The sequence below is a fragment of the Megalobrama amblycephala genome, linkage group LG19 (genome assembly GCF_018812025.1).
Source record: "Megalobrama amblycephala isolate DHTTF-2021 linkage group LG19, ASM1881202v1, whole genome shotgun sequence".
Classification (NCBI taxonomy): Eukaryota; Metazoa; Chordata; class Actinopteri; order Cypriniformes; family Xenocyprididae; genus Megalobrama; species Megalobrama amblycephala.
In genome coordinates this window covers 19,457,873-19,478,287 of record NC_063062.1, presented here as the reverse complement: position 1 = coordinate 19,478,287, position 20,415 = coordinate 19,457,873, and the positions used below count along the sequence as shown (strand labels likewise).

The 20,415-nt window shown below is 37.5% G+C and overlaps 1 protein-coding gene across 1 annotated transcript; it reads left to right on the top strand.

The window, feature by feature from the left end:
• The first annotated feature begins 195 nt into the window (after positions 1-195).
• ddx11 (DEAD/H (Asp-Glu-Ala-Asp/His) box helicase 11) lies at positions 196-20,400 on the top strand. Its single transcript, XM_048168106.1, has 26 exons — positions 196-647; positions 727-936; positions 1,874-1,960; positions 2,275-2,411; positions 2,488-2,539; positions 2,625-2,732; positions 4,192-4,279; positions 4,406-4,614; positions 4,688-4,840; positions 4,919-4,965; positions 5,496-5,575; positions 5,670-5,711; positions 7,147-7,214; positions 7,875-7,913; positions 7,989-8,115; positions 11,457-11,585; positions 11,661-11,773; positions 11,919-11,991; positions 12,076-12,179; positions 13,291-13,440; positions 13,512-13,580; positions 14,020-14,120; positions 14,369-14,453; positions 14,535-14,610; positions 14,829-14,983; positions 20,180-20,400. The coding sequence occupies exons 1-26, from the start codon at positions 519-521 to the stop codon at positions 20,213-20,215; spliced, it is 2,667 nt and encodes an 888-aa protein (XP_048024063.1). The 5' UTR covers positions 196-518; the 3' UTR covers positions 20,216-20,400.
• The last annotated feature ends 15 nt before the right edge of the window (positions 20,401-20,415 follow it).

The following is a 20,415-nucleotide window of genomic DNA, read 5'->3' as shown; positions in this document are numbered from 1 at the left end:
GAAATAAATCTGGAATAAAATACAGTTAAAAGAAAAAAATTAAATACTAAAATTACTAAAACAAATAAAAAAAATTGAGGCTAAATAGACATAAAAACAAAAGCTAAAAAAAACACATAAAATATACAATAAAAAATATTAAAAGAAAGGGTGAAGTTTCTTGTTTCGGTTTTTATGAAAGAGTGGAAGTTGATGAGGGTCCCTATCTTCTAAGAAGATTTCCTTTGTTTTCATTGGTTAAATCAGAAGACTGGCGCGTTTGTTCGAGGAAGTTTACGCTGTCAGAACGTGTTTTCTTTGATGTGGAATAACGTGATATTTCTTTACAGCCATTTGTAATCTCAATGTAATTACGCGGGGAAAATGGCACATTTAGATATGAACTGTCATGTTCCGTTGAAACCGTGAGGTGTTTATTGTCAGTGTGTTACTGGCCAAACGCAGCGTTGAATTGTTCAGTCTATGGGTGTTTAGTCTGTATGTTAGGAATCGCTTCGTCCTGATCCCGATTATATGACATGGAGAGCAAGAGCGGTCGGTTTCCTTTCCCCTTCCAGCCCTATCCCATTCAGGAGAGCTTCATGGAGGCACTTTACACTGCTCTGGATCAGGGGAAAATCGGTATATTCGAGAGTCCCACTGGCACGGTCAGTCTGCGCATGAGATCAGTTCATCTTAACACAGATTACAGAGGGTGTTTGAGCTTTCTTGTGTTTGATCCCTCAGGGAAAGTCTCTGAGTCTAATATGTGGTGCACTGACGTGGCTGAGAGACTATGAGGAGAAGAAGAAACAGGAGGCTGCTAAACTTCTGGATCGACCGGAGGAGTGTGATGCTGTGAAGGAGGAGAACAGCAACGGCCACCTATCAGAGCCAGACTGGGTGTCTGAGTTTGTGCAGAAGAAAGCAGAAAGAGACATGGTGAACAAGTTAAAGGTATGACAACTGTTATATGCCTTTAACAGTTTATTGGATCTTCAAGGCCAGTTAAGCTCAAACAGTGCGCTTAAAGGTAGTGCTAGGGGGAAAAGTGAAAAATAAAATAAAATAATAATATTAAATGATTCAATAAATTAAAAATTAACATTTTTAAATAAATAAATAGTACAGATAACAGTACAGTACTATATTGAGTACAAAAAAATGTAATGTAAAAAAACTATAATTTTTATTTAAATTATTTTTAAATTGGGTTTTTCATATATAAAAATATCAAGCTGCCTTTCACGAGGATGATAATATATGAGTCCATGGCATCTAAAAGATTGAAATTCAATGTCTAAGAGAGTTTAAAGGGTTAGTTCACCCAAATATGAAATTTTCTGTCATTAATTACTCACCCTCATGTCGTTCCAAACCTGTAAGACCTTCATTCATCTTTGAATGAAGATATTTTTGATGAAATCTGAGGGTTTCAGAACCACACATAGGCAGCAACGTCATTGCACCTTTTGTGGTCCAGAAAGGTATTAAAGACACTGTTAAAATAATAAACGTGACTGCAGTGGTTCAACCTTAATGTTATGAAGTGACAAGAATACTTTTTGTGTGCAAAAACAAAACAAAAATAACGACTTTATTTAACAGTTTGAACTGTTGTCATACGCAGTTGACATAGCGAATGCAGTGCAGGCTTCTGTGTTCTACGTTCGAATGACGACGGCTCAGTACTCAATACCTTTCTGGACCTCAAAAGGTGCAGTGACATTGCTTGCCTATGTGTAGTTCAGAAATGGATTTCATGAAAAATTTCTGAATTTGGGTTCTGAAGTCTTATGGGTTTGGGACGACATGAGGGTGAGTAATTAATGACAGAAATTTCATTTTTGGATGAACTAACCCTTTAAAAAATGTCATCCTCAATTTCATTCAGGATGAAGAGCTGAAACGGAAGAAGCGAGAGGAGAGACTGGAGATGATCCGACACAATGCCCAGCTCAGATATGCTGTGAAGAGAAAAGTGAGTGCATGAACAGTGGGATCCGAAAGACTGCAATCTGGCTTGTTTTTTCATCTGTACTTGGAAATAAACAGAAGGTTTTACTATTTAGAAAAATTTAAAATTAAGAAAAATAAATAAATATTGAAAAATTTGGCATATATATATATATATATATATATATATATATATATATATATATTTAAATATTTAATAGTCTAGTCAAATAAATACGTTTGAAATATATAAATTGAGCGAGGATCTGCTTTATTTCTATTGCTCATATGGATATTTATTCAGTTAAAGTATCAGGTTGCTTATTGCACCTTTAACAGGCCAGTGAAGATGATGAGGCTGTAAAATTACTGCAGCTCAGCAGAGAGGGGGTGGAGTCAGAGAGCCACGATCCAGAGGAGGAGGGGCTTATTGTAGCAGAATATGAGAGTGATGATGAGGCCACGCCCAAGAGCAGGTATTGATTGTGTTTGAGAATGACTGGATGAGTGTGTGTTTCCCAGCCTTGAGTTCTCATAGCGCTTCCTCCACAGGCTGTGTGATGATGATGAAGATGAAGATCTAGAAGAGGATCATGTCACTAAGGTGCATGTTTAAACTGCATGTTTAAATCCACCCTGTATTGGTATTGTGCATGTTTAACAATGTATTTTTTTTTTTATATATTAAGATCTATTACTGTAGCCGAACTCACTCTCAGCTGGCTCAGTTTGTGCATGAGGTACAGAAGAGTCCTTATGGGGCCGCTGTCCGCTTGGTGAACCTGGGCTCCAGACAGGTAAACATACACCAGATTTATTCTTGTGATTACAGTATGACTATGATTTATATACACTTATGCAATAATTGTACCATTTAAAAGTTTGGGGCCTGTGATATTTTTTAATGAATGTTTTGTAATATGACAGTAAAGCTGAAATTTCAGCATCATTACTCCAGTCTTCAGTGTTACCTGATTCTTCATAAAGAAACATTCTTATTATTATCAGTGTTGAAAACAGTTGTGCTGCTTCATATTTTTGTGGAAACTGATAAAAAAAAATTTTTTAGGATTTTTTGATGAATAGAAAGTTTAAAAGAACAATTACCTTTCTGAATAAAAGTATTAATTTCTTTTTAAAAAAATCAACTGACCACCCAAAAATGTTAACACTAGTGTATAATGTTGTAATTATACTATAATCAATATACAGTATTTAAAGGGTTAGTTCACCCAAAAATGAAAATTATGTCATTTATTACTTTATTACCCTCATGCCGTTCCACACCTGTAAGACCTTTGTTCATCTTCGGAACACAAATTAAGATATTTTTGTTGAAATCCGATGGCTCCGTGAGGTGAGCAATGACATTTCCTCTCTCAAGATCCATAAAGGTACTAAAAACATATTTAAATCAGTTCATGTGAGTACAGTGGTTCAATATTAATAATATAAAGTGACGAGAATATTTTTGGTGCGCCAAAAAAAATCAAAATAACGACTTATTTAGTGATGGTCGATTTCAAAACACTGCTTCTGGAAGCTTCGGACCATTATGAATCAGTATGTCGAATCAGCCGTTCGGAGCGCCAAAGTCACGTGATTTCAGCAGTTTGGCGGTTTGACACACGATCCGAATCATGATTCGATACACTGATTCATTATGGTCCGATGCTTCCTGAAGCAGTGTTTTGTAATCAGCCATAACTAAATAAGTCGTTATTTTGATTTTTTTGGTGCACCAAAAATATTCTCATCGCTTTATAATATTAATATTGAACCACTGTACTCACATGAACTGATTTAAATATGTTTTTAGTACATTAATGGATCTTGACAGAGGAAGTGTCATTGCTGGCTATGGAGGCCTCACTGAGCCATCGGATTTCAACAAAAATATCTTAATTTGTGTTCCGAAGATGAACGAAGGTCTTACGGGTGTGGAACGACATGAGGGTGAGTAATTAAAGACATTATTTTCATTTTTGGGTGAACTAACCCTTTAATATAATAAAAATAGTTACAATAAAAACTATATAATGAGTACCTATAACAAGAATTGTACATTTATATATTTTTTAAATGAACTTTTAAATTTTAGATTTTCAAATTTTCTGAAAAAAACAAGTGCTGCTTGCCTGAGCAAAAGTCGCTGCCACAATGCTAGGCCAGTTTTCAACAATAAATTCTTATGAACACATTAAAATTCATAAAAGGCAAAACAGATGATTTCTGTGTCACTTTTGCCCTTATTAGAACCTGTGCATTAATCCAGAGGTCATCCGGCTCGGAAACGTCCAAATGATGAACGACCGCTGTTTGGAAATGCAGAAAAACAAACATGGTCAGAAAGATAAACACGATCTCTGCCAATTCAAACACAGTGTTATTGCTATTTCAAATGACCCAATGAATACATAATCAGGAGAGAATGACATAATGAGGAAAATGTTCTGACCTCCATCTGCAGAGAAGCGAGAAAAGGCTACAGACTTGGAGCCGAAGCGGAGGCGTGGTGATGTCAAGGCGACGTGTGCTTTCTCTGGTTTTGAGAATTTGATGGCGATGAGGGACGAAGTGCTGGTGAAGGTGCGAGACGTGGAGCAGCTCCTACAGCACGGCCGGGAAACACACACGTGTCCTTACTACAGCACACGGATGGCCATACCTGCAGCTCAGGTACACACACACCAACTGGAATACACTCTCATTTATATAAAACATGCATTCAGTCTTTCTCTCTTTTTCTCAGGTGGTGGTGTTGCCGTATCAGTCACTGCTTCATGCTTCCACCCGCAAAGCGTCAGGGATCAAACTAAAGGATCAGATTGTCATTATAGATGAGGCTCATAATCTGACTGACACCATCTCAGCCATACACAGCACTGAAATCAGTGGAGCACAGGTATATGCATGCACAAACTCACTGATCAGATCTAGACAACTCAGGCTGGTTAACTAATGTGCATTTCTTATGTTTCAGCTCTGCAGGGCTCATTCACAGCTCTCTCAGTACTGTGAGCGCTACAGGTAAAGAACACATTTCAAGCACTTTGTACATCTAAATTAGGGTCATTTATTCACCCTCATGTCGTTCCAAACTCGTATGACTTTCTTTCCACTGTGGAACACAAAAGAAGAACTTTTGAATGTTCATACAATGAAAATGAATGGGACTAATGCTGTTGAGCACCAAAATGTTTTTGAAAGAAGTCTCTTCTGCTCACCAAGACTGCATTTATTTGATCAGAAATACAGTAAAAACAGTATTATTGTGAAATATTATTACAATTTATAAGAACTGCTATATTTTAAAATGTAATTTCTTCCTGTGATGGCAAAACTGAATTTTCAGCATCATTACTCCAGTCTTTATTGTCACATGATCCTTCAGAAATCATTCTAATATGCTGATTTACTTCTCAAGAAATATTTCTTATTATTAATACTATCACAAAAGTACAAACTTAAATTAAAGTCAGCTAGAGTCATGTTTTTAGACATCAGATGACATTATCATTGTGATTTACTGTACATGTCATTGTGTCGGATGGTTGCAGAAGTCGATTGAAGGCGAAAAATCTGATGTACATCAAACAGATCCTCTTTGTGCTGGAGGGGCTTGTGCGAACACTCGGAGGTAAGCTGTGCGCTGCATAGTTTTGTTTGTGTATTTTATCTTGTTCCATCTGGTTTTATCTACCTGATTTATTGCTGTCATTTACTGTTAACAGGTAAAGTGGGTCAGAATCCGAACACTCAGTCCTGCCAAGCAGGTAAACAAACACAACCTGCAAGCATAGAAACTTTTTGCTTCTAAGAGTTTTCCTCCTTAATGAAGTATTCTTTGCGTCCTTGTACTATGTCATCATCAACCGATGAAGTTCAATTCCAATAGAGTGCCCCAGGGATGACGCGTTTTTGTAGGCCAACCCGGAAGTTAGCGGCGCACGGTTTCCCTCGGTTGAAAGCCTATGCATTTTTCCCATAAACTTTTGGAAAATCGCAGAAAATAAGCTCTGTGTTTAACAAAGGGTTATGACACTTACACGTTTTGTCTATCAAGATAATCTTTACAAGTTAACGCAACATTTATAGATTTTGAAGCTTAAATAAAGTCGTCAGATATAAAAGGCTAACAGTAGGTTATAAACGGACTACAGCACACCTTGGTCGCGGATCAACGTCGTCACCACCAAGCTTCCTCAAACTGTATTTAAAAAAACAACTTTATATAAAAACATGCTTGCTGATTATGATCTGCGCTGTTATTAATACTCATCCACTTTTTCATGAGAAATGCTGTCCAAATGTCCCGTCTAAAGTCCCTGCCAAAGGAAGTAGTCCCTTTTAGCAATTTGTTAGCAACCGCCGATTTTAAGACACAGTAAAAGTTAAAAAAAATCACAAGCGGGTTATAACTGGTGTGTTTTATGTCAGATCAAAACGTGAAAGTATTTAGAGGCTTTGTTAACCACAGACCTTATTTCAGGCGATTTAGCAAAAACCCATTCAAAAAACCCATAGACTTGACGGCGTTGGAACCGGAAGTCCTAAAATGCTAACTCGCTTCCGGGTTTTGCCTACAAAAATGCGTCATCCCTGGGGCACTCTATACTCAAGAATGCAAGTACAGAGAACGCATGAAAGTACCTGGATGTGTTTTTGATATCAAGGATGCATTGAATGCAGACTTGAGAGAATCAAACCGTTAGAAATCCCAGAAGGCACTGCGGGCGGACAACGTACGGAGGCCTGTCAGCTTTAAACTTCTCATTCTCACTTAAGAGATTACCGCTGCAAGCTGGCAAATACACAACGGCTTGTGAAAGCAAACATTTGTCCGTTTGTTTTGCTTAATTTTAATAAAGTGATAACCTGAAGAAAGCCTACAGTATTTTTATTGGCATATTAAAAAGAATCTTAACATTGGCAAAGCATAGGTAACATTAAACATGCATACTTATTTTCACAAATACACGAGGTAAAATAAAATTATTTAAAATAATATGAAAATAAACGCCTATAATAATATTATGAAATAAATGTTTTAATAGGTTATGATATTTGTTTGTGATGTTCTGTTGTATTTATTGTGCATTGGTCGGACGGTCAGTTGAGCAACGGGAACGCAAGTCCGTTCTTTGCGTTCTTGGAATTGAGAAACAGCCTAAAAATGTTCATTTGGTTTTGAATTTCTTTAAACAACAGGAAGTGAGCTGCTGACCATCAACGACTTCCTGTTTAAGGGTCAAGTTGATAACATAAACCTTTTTAAGGTATTACTCCAACTCTTGAGTTATTTTAGTATTATTTACATACTATTTTATTTATTAATATTTTGAATTAGCTTTTGCTCTATATTTTCTTTTTTTATTTTAACTTTAGTAATTTTGTTATGTGCTTTTGTCATTTTTATTAACTTGTTTTTTAATATTTCTATTTAGCTTTAATTTATTTTTATTTCAGTTTTAGTAATTTTAGAACTTTATTTTATTTCAGTTATTTGCCAAGGCAACTTTTTCATCTTTTATATTTTATTTCGGATTTATTTCAATTAACGAAAACAGTTGTATTTTTTACACTGCACTGCACTTTGTTGGTATATTCTGGTAACAAAAACATGAGAAATTTTTAAAATGTGCTTTTGACATTTTTATCAGTTTCTTTAATATTTATATTTATTTTATTTTTATTTCAGTTTTAGTAGTGTTAGAACTTTTTTTCAGTTAGTTGTCAAGGCATCATTTTTAAGTTTTTCATCTAATATTGATATTTTATTTCTGATTTATTTCAATTAAAAAAAAAGATTTTCAATAGTTTTGGTTAACGATAACATAACTGTACCAACTTCATTGGTACATTCTGGAAACAAAAACATATTAATATTAATTTGACATTGTTATAATTCTTAACATGGTTTAATCTGTCTTTTGAAGGTTCAGAAATATTTTGAGAAGAGCATGATCAGCCGAAAGGTCAGTACGAGAACACATTTATGAATTTAAGAAGTGGTCATAAACACACCCTGATGATCTGTGTCCTGTGTGTAGCTGTGTGGATTTGTGGAGAAATATGAAGGCAGCGGTGTAAACACACACTCCAGCTCGAAGAACAAAGAGAACCGTCGCACAGAAGGACTCGGACGTTTCCTGCAGACGCTTCAGAACAAACCTACAGGTACAATCTGATATCAGTAAACATTTAGACCTTGTTTCCACCTGCTATTAAGGTATGTTTTGGTCGATCAAGTGGACGAAGCTAAATACAGGTGTAAATGGGGTGTAAAACGTTTTGATTTTGTCTACTTTCAGCAACTTCCAGAGGTAGTCGAAAACACATGTGTTCGAACAGCCACTAAAGACCGCTTACTGTTCTAACGCGTAAACATTGCGCTAGCCAAATGTAATTTCAATTTTGTCGGCTGAAGACCTAAGGTTTCAATGTTCTCACACCATTCCTGATTTCTAACACGCACTCACCACGTTCAGCCAGCCGGTCTTACGGCTGTAAAGAGCAGAAACGAAAGCTGATGCTCGCTGTATGTTTTTCTGTCATGATCACGTGCTGTCAGTAGCTGCAGTCATCAAGTCTAACTAAGGCAGTGTACAATGAAGTTTATATACATTTTAGGGGGCAGTGCTTAGTGATAGAGACAAAGCACCAGGGAGACAACAAAGCATGCAAATGAAGTATTCAGGTATAGGAACCCGCCCCAGACGCTAGAGTGTCACAAGTCCTAATCCAATCAGCATACCTATTCAAAGAATGGGACAGGGGCTCCAAGAGCCATTAATGACAAAAGGCGAGAGTCTCAGTAATCTGACTCATTAGACATACAATAAAGAGAACAGGAACTGGCAGAAAACTCTTGCTAGAAACTTTGCTAAACAGAATCATTCATCTGATGTTGTCATCTCTACCTTAAAATGCTAAATACAATGTACTTCACCTTAGTATTTCATGTGAGGTTATGTCAGGAAGTAGGGTCATCAGATCTTAAACAGATTCTTAAATTTGTAATCCCACAATTGCACAAGCTTATTTTGTCCATTAGATCGAAAGATCTGAAAAATCCCTTACATTTACCCACCCATAGACCCTCCCTTCAAAGAAATCAGGACAAAAGTGGACAAAAGGGATGGATTAAAATACCAGTGTAAACGGGTATGTGTCTGCCTCGTCTACTTGCGATCCAGTCGACTAATCGAACGCATCTTAAAGGGTTAGTTCACCCAAAAATGAAAATATTGTCATTTATTTGTATTTTTTTATCTGTAAGACCTTCGTTCAACTTCAGAACGCAAATTAAGATATTTTTGATGAGGTCTGAGAGGTTTCCGTCTCTCCATAGAGATCCAACGCAACTACCACTTTCAAGGTCCAGAAAGGTAGGAGTGACATCATTACTCCATGGCTTAAACTAAATTTTATGAAACGACATGATTGCTTTGTTTGTGCGAAAAACACCCAAAACAATTTACCTCTTTATTTACAAAATAATATTATCCAAAGCGTGTTCATGCAACAATGTCAGCTCTCGTGTGAACACAAACCGTATGCCTCGTGAACGTACATTGCAGATCAATATTTTTGTAAGTGTTTCGCTTCATAAAATTGAGTTTAAGCGACTGGAGTCACATGGAGTACTTTAATGATGTCACTCCTACCTTTCTGGACCTTGAAAGTGGTAGTTGCGTTGGATCTCTATGGAGAGACAGAAACCTCTCAGACTTCATCAAAAACATCTTAATTTGTGTTCCGAAGATGAACAAAGGTCTTACGGATGTGTGAACGACACAAGGGTGAGTAATAAATGACAGAATTTTCATTTTTTGGGTGAACTAACCCTTTAAAGGGATAGCTCACCCAAAAATGAAAATTCTGTCATCATTTACTCACCCTCAAATAGTTCCAGTCCTGTATGAATTTCTTTGTTCTGCTGAACACAAAGGAAGATATTTGGAAGAATTCCTTCTTTACTACCATAGTTTTTTTTTTTCCTACTATGGTAGTAAACGGGGGGCGAAATCTATTTGGTTGTTGACATTCTTACAAATATCTTCCTTTGTGTTCAGCAGAACAAAGAAATTCATACAGGACTGGAACTATTTGAGGGTGAGTAAATGATGACAGAATTTTCATTTTTGGGTGAACTATGCCTTTAATACCAGGTGGAAACAGTGCCTTAGTTCCTCATTATACATCATGGTTTTGGAGAAGCAGCACTCAAGACAATGGGTACATCTCAATCAGCTCCCTAGCTCCCGAATTAGTGAATCAGTATATTGTGTACACAAATCCGGGCACTGGTAAGGACCCTGGTTCACTACACATTGGGACAGTGATTAGATTACTCAATTTCTAATTTACGGTGACATGATTATGTACGGCGTGAATGTACATTGTAGAGCATCACGCTGGTATTAATTAAAGGGTTAGTTCACCCAAAAATGAAAATTCTGTCATTTATTACTCACCCTCATGCCGTTCCACACCCGTAAGACCTTCGTTAATCTTCAGAACACAAATTAAGATATTTTTGTTGAAATCCGATAGCTCCGTGAGGCCTCCATAGGGAGCAATGACACTTCCTCTCTCAAGATCCATAAAGGTACTAAAAACATATTTAAATCTGTTCATGTGAGTACAGTGGTTCAATATTAATATTATAAAGTGACGAGAATATTTTTGGCGCACCAAAAAAACCAAAATAACGACTTATTTAGTGATGGACGATTTCAAAACACTGCTTCTTGAAGAATCGGAGCATTATGAATCAGTGTGTCGAATCATGATTCAGATCGCGTGTCAATCTGCCAACGGCTGAAATCACGTGACTTTGGCGCTCCGAACAGCAGTTCACATGAACTTATTTAAATATGTTTTTAGTACCTTTATGGATCTTGAGAGAGGAAATGTCATTGCTCCCTATGGAGGCCTCATGAAGCTATCGGATTTCAACTAAAATATCTTAATTTGTGTTCTCAAGATTAACGAAGGTCTTACGGGTGTGGAACGGCATGAGGGTAAGTAATAAATGACAGAATTTTCATTTTTGGGTGAACTATCCCTTTAACTGCTGACAGGACCTATATCTTTGTGATATTTTTTATGCAGTTTAAACACATTGTTCTGTTATTAATGTTAGCTACATGTGTTCACTACCTGTCTAGCAATGTGCGTTTATGCTGACATATAACAGTAATAATAATAATAATAAAACGGTTTGTCTTTTCAAATCTTCTATCGCATGTCATTATATTTGAGTTGGCTCATGCTTCTTATGTTTTCGCACTTCAGAAATGTGGCGTATTTTCCGGTAAGGGAGCATAGTGAGCATCGATGCTCCCTGTTTTTTGCAGTGCATTGTGGGATTTTTTTCATTCAAGTGCACTGGAAGGATTTTGCGATTGAGGCAGCCCTTATATTGGCCGACTCCCTGATCAGTGCCCTGAATATTGAACTAGGGAGCTGATTGAGACGCACCCAATGTAAAACGTGTGTTTTTGATGTTCTAGATGTTTCAGAACAGCAGATGGCAGTAGAGGACAAACCAATCATGGCCTCTCCAATGATGCTGGTTGAAAGTTTCCTGTCTGCCCTTACTAACACTAACAAAGACGGACGAGTCGTGATACAAAGGCAGGGTTAGTGGAGTATTTGATCACCTGCATAACGATACACATGTGAAATTGTCTCTCACAAATAATTCCTTTCTCCAGCATGTCTTGCCCAGAGCAGTCTGAAATTTCTCTTGCTGAACTCCGCGGTTCACTTCGCACAGATCGTGGAGGAGTGCAGGGCTGTGATCATCGCCGGGGGAACCATGCAGCCCGTCAGCTCACACACACACACACACATACACAGACTATTGGAGACGGTGACACAGCTGTCCCGCTTACATAACCCAACATTAAAGACTCGCAGTGTGTGGAATATCACTCTGAAAGCAAGACTTATTTTGTGTTAATGTTTTGCAGGTTGCTGATTTCAAAGAGCAGCTTCTGTTTTCCGCCGGGGTCACAGAAGACCGTATTTTAGAGTTCTCATGTGGTGAGTTTACGTTATTGTGCTCATTTCTTACCATCTTTTGCAATGTTGCTAATCATGTGTGTAACTGTTGCGTAATGGCTTCAGGTCATGTCATTCCCCCTGAGAACATCCTACCCATAATCCTTTGCGCCGGCCCCTCAGGACAACAGTTGGAGTTCACTTTTCAAACTAGAGACACGCCGCAGATGGTAAAACTTACATGTGCAAATAAAAAATTCCACACATGGTTGCATGCAAACACAAAAATCTACTTATTTTAAATTACGGCCACAAAATACACATAAATATGGTGACATGTTTGGTTCACGTCATAGACACAACATATTAAAGGTCCCGTTTTTCGTGTTTTTTTGAAGCTTTGATTGTGTTTATAGTGTGCAATATAACGTGTTCATGTTTCGCGTGTAAAAAAACACAGTATTTTTCACATAATTTACTTATCTGTATACCGCTGTTTCCACTGTCATAAAAATGGGCTGATGACTTCCTTGTTCTATGAAGTCCCTCCTTCAGAAATACGTAACGAGTTCTGATTGTGCCAGCGGTTCCTGTGTTGTGATTCGACAGCAGCTTAGCAAACCTTGCCCGGAAAGGTCACGCCTCTTACCATAACGTGGAGATGCACGCGCTCAGTGTTATTGTAAACATGTCTTTAATTTTACCCTATCAATTTGAGCCGGAATCAGACCCGGTGATTGGACTGCGGGATGAAAATAACAGCGTTTCGACGACATGGCGACAAACACACTCTACAAACGCAACTCTTGTGTATTCCTGTGGGCGGAGGTTAGTCAAAAAACTGTTTTAGTGACGTCATTAAAGAAGGAAGTAGAGGGATGTAGTCCAAACTGGCCGTTCGATGTAGGCGACTTCTGTTAAATAAAATATCTCGCTTGGCATTGAACTTTGAGCTTTAAAATTTTACAGATTTTATTTATACTCTAACAACAACATTACACACTAACTAAAGTTTGAAACATTGGATCACGAAGAACGGGACCTTTAACTTGTGAGAATGTCATATTTGTCATAAGATCTATGTTGAGGGAATATCTAATGACATAAGGATGTCGTTACCTTGACAAAATTATTATATAAAAAGTAACTAACACAATTAGTTGCTTTTTTGGGAGTAACACAATATTGTAACACATTACTTTTAAATATAACTTTCTCCCAACACTGGTAATGATTTCATTTTCAAACTTAATAATTCTGTATAATTAATGGTAGAGTGAAAAATCATGGAAATAACAAAAATATGTTCAGCATGATCTTTATACTTATCACCTATATCAGATGGAGGAGACGGGCCGGGTTCTGTCAAACCTCTGTAACATAGTGCCGGGGGGCGTGGTCTGTTTCTTCCCCTCCTACGAATATGAGAAGAGGATTCTGGGACACTGGGAAAGCACTGGTGTCCTCCAGCGGCTGCAGTCTAAGAAGAAGGTACACAAACGGCAACACTATCATGCAAAGTCAGTTTATGCTTGAGTTAAGATTCCCTCTGTGTGTTTCAGATTTTCCAGGAGCCGAAAAAAGCCAGTCAGGTTGAGCAAGTGCTCAGTGACTATTCCAAGTGTATACAGGTGTGTTAATATGTGAATATTACTATACTTGTATTACATGCAAACATAACTGTGCCTTATGCAGTAAACCAGAACAGAACTGTCTGTTTATATCTACAATAAATGTCATTATAGTCAAGTCAATGCAGATTGTTTCAAAGCAGCTTCACATGAATTGAACAGTTTTATTGTAAAATACATCAGGGTAGAAATCAATTCAATTTTAGCTGAAGAAGAAAAGAGTGTCATTATTCGGCTCAGTTTAGTTTCTATTCAGTTCAATAACTGTCAATGTTGCAAAGTTAGTGTGAGGTCAGATTTCATCCGATAGTGACGGTGCAGTGAAATCGATAATATTGACTCATATTAATCGTATTTTAAACCAATTTTATTTGTTTATTTGATTTGTTTTATAGTGTTTTTATAGTCTTTTATAGTGTAAAATGGTTTGTTGATGCAGCGCTGCAGTAATGCTCGAAGTGGCCAGACCGGGGCGCTGCTATTCTCTGTAGTCGGAGGGAAAATGAGTGAAGGAATCAACTTCTCTGATGAACTGGGCAGGTGAGTACTAGCACTGCATGTTACAATAGAATAACATACTATTGCAGTATGTATCCACCTTATTTTAAATGTCATCTTCATAACGTGAATGGCTTTTATCTGAAGTACTTAATATTACAGATGACTTATTTTTCATGTTGTAACTAAGGTTTTTTTTTTTTCACAATGTTTCCAAAACATTTTATTTGTTAAATGATCTTGTTTAATTGTTGAATGAAACAGCTTTTTGCATCTGTGGATGCGTTTAGATGTATCGTTATGGTTGGAATGCCGTATCCCAACATAAAGTCACCAGAGCTGCAGGAGAAGATGGCTTACCTGGACAAGCACATGGTGAGATGTAGTACGGGATGGTGCAGATGTGAACTTGCAGAAACACATTGGCCATTTCTAACTCTTTCCCTACATTTTCAGCCTCACATCAGTGGTAAAAGTCCTGGGAAGGCTTTGGTTGAGAGTCTCTGCATGAAAGCTGTCAATCAATCTATTGGTAGGTGAAGCCACATTCTCAAGACCTCCTGAGATTCAATGCTGTTTCACAAAGGGCAAACACATTGTCTGAATTGAGAATCGCATACTAGACTAGTACTTTTATTACCAATTCAACTATTAAGACAATGCATTCTGCCATCTAACAGTTGTTTAATAGCTGATAAAGCAGAGTAAAGCAGTTTAACACATTTGTTTCTGACTTCTTACCCCACACAGGTCGGGCGATCCGTCACAGTGGCGATTACGCATGCATTGTGCTGTGCGACCATCGATACGCCCGAACAGGCACACTGCAGAAACTTCCACAATGGATTCGTTCCAGCACACACACGCACACAACTTTTGGTCCCGCCTTTGCCAGCGTCAGGAGGGTAAGCATACTGCATATTGTGCAGTATGTAGTATATGTATTGTCTACTTTTTAAAAATTGTATGTGAAACAACATGCAACAATTTCAAACTTTAGTATTATGGTCACATGATCTTTTTTGTTGCATGTTTATTTAGCAATTCTCCAGTTGTTTCAAAATCAAATTTTCAATTCAATTTTTGTTAAAATGTCTTAGCTTTTGCCAGACATATCAAATATTAAGTAAATAAATTACTTAAAAAATGCAGTTGAGATCACATTCATCAAAATGGAAGGTCAAGCACATTGCATTGTGGGATACCATGTGCTCTGTTGTATACTATGTATGTACAGTATGCATCAGGGATGCGATTTTTATCATATTGATATAGATTTCTGTATTTTACATAATCTTTAAGGTTCCCCAGTAGATTTCCACCAAAATAAAAGCTCTATGGTTTAGAGTTTGAAAGCAAAGAAATTAAGACAGTCATAAATATAAATATAAGTATTGTCATTTTACTGTTATTATTATTATGTTTTATTTTACATTACAATAGTAGTAATATTTCTTTGATTTGTTCATTTTTATAATTTAAATAATAATACAATAAAAACATTTTAATATTTATTTCTTATTATTATAATTATTATATAGGGGACCTATTATGCAAAATTCACTTTTATAAAGTGTTTGTACACCGATGTGTGTCCGTAGTGCTAGAACAATCAGCCTATAATGGTAAAAATCCATTTTATAATTCCCATAAATCAGAAGCAGTCTCTTCAAACGAGCCGATTCAGATTCCCTGCTATGATGACGTAATTTTAGGGAGAAGTCCCGTCCTATTAGCATAGACAGCCCTGAGTAAGAAGCCCAGAGTCCACCATTTCTGTATCCTCGCTGTCGCAGCTGGAGTTGTACATTGGCACCCTAAACACGGTCTTCCTACGAGTCCGCACTTTTGTGACGTAATGCCACTTTGACTGTCGGGAAGATTTTTGCTGCGGAGCTTGCACCAGTGTGGGCTCGGCAAAAGTGTGCATTGAGGGCACATATCGACCACAAAGGGGGTGCTTGTGAGCACCCTTCTGAGACCTAAAATTGACAAAAGGAACAGCCATTGGAAATCAACAAGACCGAAAGTGCTATGAAGTGTGCCATTTGGGACAGGGCCCATGTCTGCGCCAAAGAGGCATTACAAGTGTTGTGTTTTGGGATGTACCACTGAACACCATCTGAGTCACTGAGCACATCATGGTTAAATTTCATTTTTATTGGAAATGTCCCAAAAAAAAAAAAATCTGTAAAGTATTATACATTTGCGCCAATCATTTTGCACTAGACTGCTAAAAAGACAAGGGTCTTTTTAATGCTGGATTTTCACAAAGGTTAATTCTGAAACATACAGTGGTTACGGAAAGTATTCAGACCCCCTTAAATTTTTCACTCTTTGTTATATTGCAGCCATTTGCTAAAATCATTTAAGTTCATTTATTTTCCTCATTTATGTACACACAGCACCCCATATTGACAGAAAAACACAGAATTGTTGACATTTTTGCAGATTTATTAAAAAAGAAATATACCATATTTAACTCAGGTGCTGTCCATTTCTTCTGATCATCCTTGAGATGGTTCTACACCTTCATTTGAGTCCAGCTGTGTTTGATCTGTGCCTTGCCACAATTCTGTCTCTGAGCTCTTCAGGCAGTTCTTTTGACCTCATGATTCTCATTTGCTCTGACATGCACTGTGAGCTGCAAGGTCTTATATAGACAGGTGTGTGGCTTTCTTAATCAAGTCCAATCAGTATAATCAAACACAGCTGGACTCAAATGAAGGTGTAGAACCATCTCAAGGATGATCAGAAGAAATGGACAGCACCTGAGTTAAATATATGAGTGTCACAGCAAAGGGTCTGAATACTTAGTACCATGTGATATTTCAGTTTTTCTTTTTTAATAAATCTGCAAAAATGTCAACAATTCTGTGTTTTTCTGTCAATATGGGGTGCTGTGTATACATTAATGAGGAAAAAAATGAACTTAAATGATTTTAGCAAATGGCTGCAATATAACAAAGGGTGAAAAATTTAAGGGGGTCTGAATACTTTCCGTACCCACTGTATAAGGCTGAACACCACTATAGACCTTTTTCACAAGAATCGGAAATCACGTGACGCGGGGTAAAGTTAGTTCTGCTATGCGTCTACGGCTATTAGATTGATAGGCTCTTTTCTCAAATATCGCTTCTTACCTTTTTCTGTTTTGTCTGTTTTCCAAGTTGCTGTTGTATAATCTACAAAGAAATTATTTTCTACTTGTTTGTGGCTTATACGGCCACTCAGACCATTGCTCGAATTTACGGCAGGTGGATTTATAGTCAGTATAGGCTACGCAGCTACTCATTCAGTAATTCCCCCGATCATATCACCTACGATGCACATTATTTATATAATTTATTCATGAAAAAATTAACTCCCAATATATACTTCAATGGAGGATATAAAGTCGTGAGATACACAATATTGACGTGAGTTTAATACGTTTTAAAAATATATAGCATGTATTAATCTCATATGGCATTACATCCCACAACACAACGAAATTAAAAAAGCAAACATAAGTTCACAACACAACGAAATAAAGCCACAACACAAACGGAATCAAGCCACAACACAACGGAAATGCTCCCGACCACTTGGGGGCTCTCAGAGCTCGGTAATTTTACTATTCTTTGCCACTGTTCTATAAAGTCGACAGTTTTACAAAGATATCAATACCATGATTAGTTATAAGTATGTAAGCATTGTATATCGACATGATATATTAATTAAGAATCAACTACGTTCACAATAGCTTCATATTTATACTTGTGAATGATTTGACGCGATACCCCGGCTCATGATAAAGGGAACATCCACCAATACCACCAAGTGGTTAAAACGTATAATTTGTATTCATTAAAATTACTTTTAACATTTAAAAACAGACATGTTCAAATTCCAGAGGTTGTTAGTTCCTGTTGGTAAGACTGACAAGCGTTGGAATTTGAATATGTCTGTTTTTAAATGTTAAAAGTAATTTTAATTAATACAAATTATATGGTGGGAATGGCAGACGTTCCCTTCATCATGCGCCGTGGTAGCGTGTCAAATCATTCACAAGTATAAATATGAAGCTATTTTGCACGTAGGTGATATTGAATTAATATTTCATGTCGATATACAGTGGTTACATACTGTTTAAACTAATCGTGGTATTGATATTACTGCCGACTCTATAGAACAGCAAGGAAAACTAACTTTACCGAGCTCTGAGAGCCTCCTAGTGGTCGGGAGCATTTCCGTTGTGTTGTGGCTTTATTTCGCTGTGTTGTGGCTCTATTTCGCTGTGTTGTGAACTTATGTTTGCTTTTTTAATTTCATTGTGTTGTGCACTACTGGGCCACCGTAGTTATATCCTGATCTATTAAAATGATTAAACTAGTAAGACATAATTAATTTCCAGCACCACACTGTACACAACTATCAGTCTTTGCATTAATGTTGCAACAGCACAATAATACTGTGCATAATACACACTTCATGATGAAGACGACAGGAAAATATGAGTGAGAGATGACTGAAGTGTTTATATATATCCAGAAATATCCAGGGTGCGAGCGGTCCTGTTTTATGAATCAGAGGATCAGGCTTGCGTGATAAGGGAGCTGCCAATCATTTCCCCAGCACTTCGCTAAAAACACTATACATCCCAATGTGCATACTGTCCACCCTAAATAGTACTAAATATTACTAATGTCACATAGACTACTATTTAGGATGGCTAGTATGCACGTTTAGACGCAGGCACTGTCTTTACAGCACATAGAGCGCGATAATGCACAGCCGCGCCAAACAGACCCAAAGAATATAACCAGTTTAACCGCCATCACTTCAAATTATTTATTAAATTTAGCTCTTAATGAGAGCTCTGTAGTCTCACCAATAATTCACCTAGAACGTTCAAACATTTTCATGACATATAATTCGTAAAACAACTTTGATTCCCGAGCTGGTTCTGATCGAGGCTATCACTGTACCTGGAAAAACTTTTACCCAGCGTGGATCATTCCGGAAGCCAAAAACACGGAAGTGTGAAAAAGGTCTATTGACAGTTTCTGACATTTTCAGTGCGTGAGATTGTCCTGTTTTGTTGTTGCTGGTATGCCAGAGCATGAGTTCTTGAAACTATGGCTGCGTCCGAAAACTGGAATATGCTGCCTTCTGAGGGCACATTTCAAGGTAGTAAGGCATCAAGGCACGTCCGAATCCAATGTTAGCTTCACTTCCTGTCTCATGAGATACATTCCTCAGATCGATTTTTGAAGGAAGCATGGAAGTATCCTTAGCAGCCTTTGATATCCCACAATCCTGTGGTTTCCATTCTGTGACAGTTGAGCTAGAAAAATAAAGATGGCGTCCGAAAGTTGCGTTTGCTGCTCATTTTGTGTATAAATGTACGATTTTGACCAACATATTTCAATTTTGATATCATTTCTATCGAGAAATTACTACTGTAATAATTAAATATTTGTTTAGTTCTCACCAAAGCTCGCGCTATATTGCTGTAGATCATTAAACTCTTACGCTGCCTCAGAAGTCTGTCCGAAATCAATTTCGTGAGGTACCTTCATGCACAAACGCTGCCGTACAAGTCATTCTCTTATAAGACAGCGAGGCAGCAAGACAGCTACCTAGGTTTTCGGCCAGGAGCACCAGCTTATTTACATTTAAAGACACACACAAAAATGGCACGTTTTGCTCACCCCCAAAATGTGGCAATTTTAACATGCTATAAAAAATGATTTGTGGGGTATTTTGAGCTAAGACTTCACATACACACTCATATTAGGTCCCTTTTAAATAGGCGAAAAAATATTTTCCTTTTCTTTTTTTTTGTCCTTAGTTGATCAGTTCCCTCATGCATACTACATTCAGCTTTATTTCTAAAATAGTATGTAGAATGCCAATCTTGTAGAGTGTGATAGACAGGAGCATGTGAAGAGCGTCTGAGTGTCTCTCCAGCTGCGTGCTGTTTTAATGAGACAGACGTTCTCCAGCTGTGCCCTCTGTAAGCAGGTCTGTTCTAATGACAGGAAGTGGAGGATGACAGGATGAGACGGATTTGTTAGCAGTATGCTCCCTGTCTGATCCTTTATTTGATTCCGCAGTTCTTCCTGGAGAAGCGACAGAGACCGCCGCTCTGAGGCCATCGACTCGACAGCGTGTAAAAGTACTACGGTGTGTCCTGCATTATGAATGTTTGTTTGATTACTCTGGCCTTGTGAATTATTGAGTTCTGCCGCCTCTGTCCTCAGGTTCTGTGTTTAAATGTGTGTTTTTGGTTCAGTCCTCGACTTTCATTTAAATAAAGCTCATTTTTACAAGGCTGGATTGGATTCTGTGT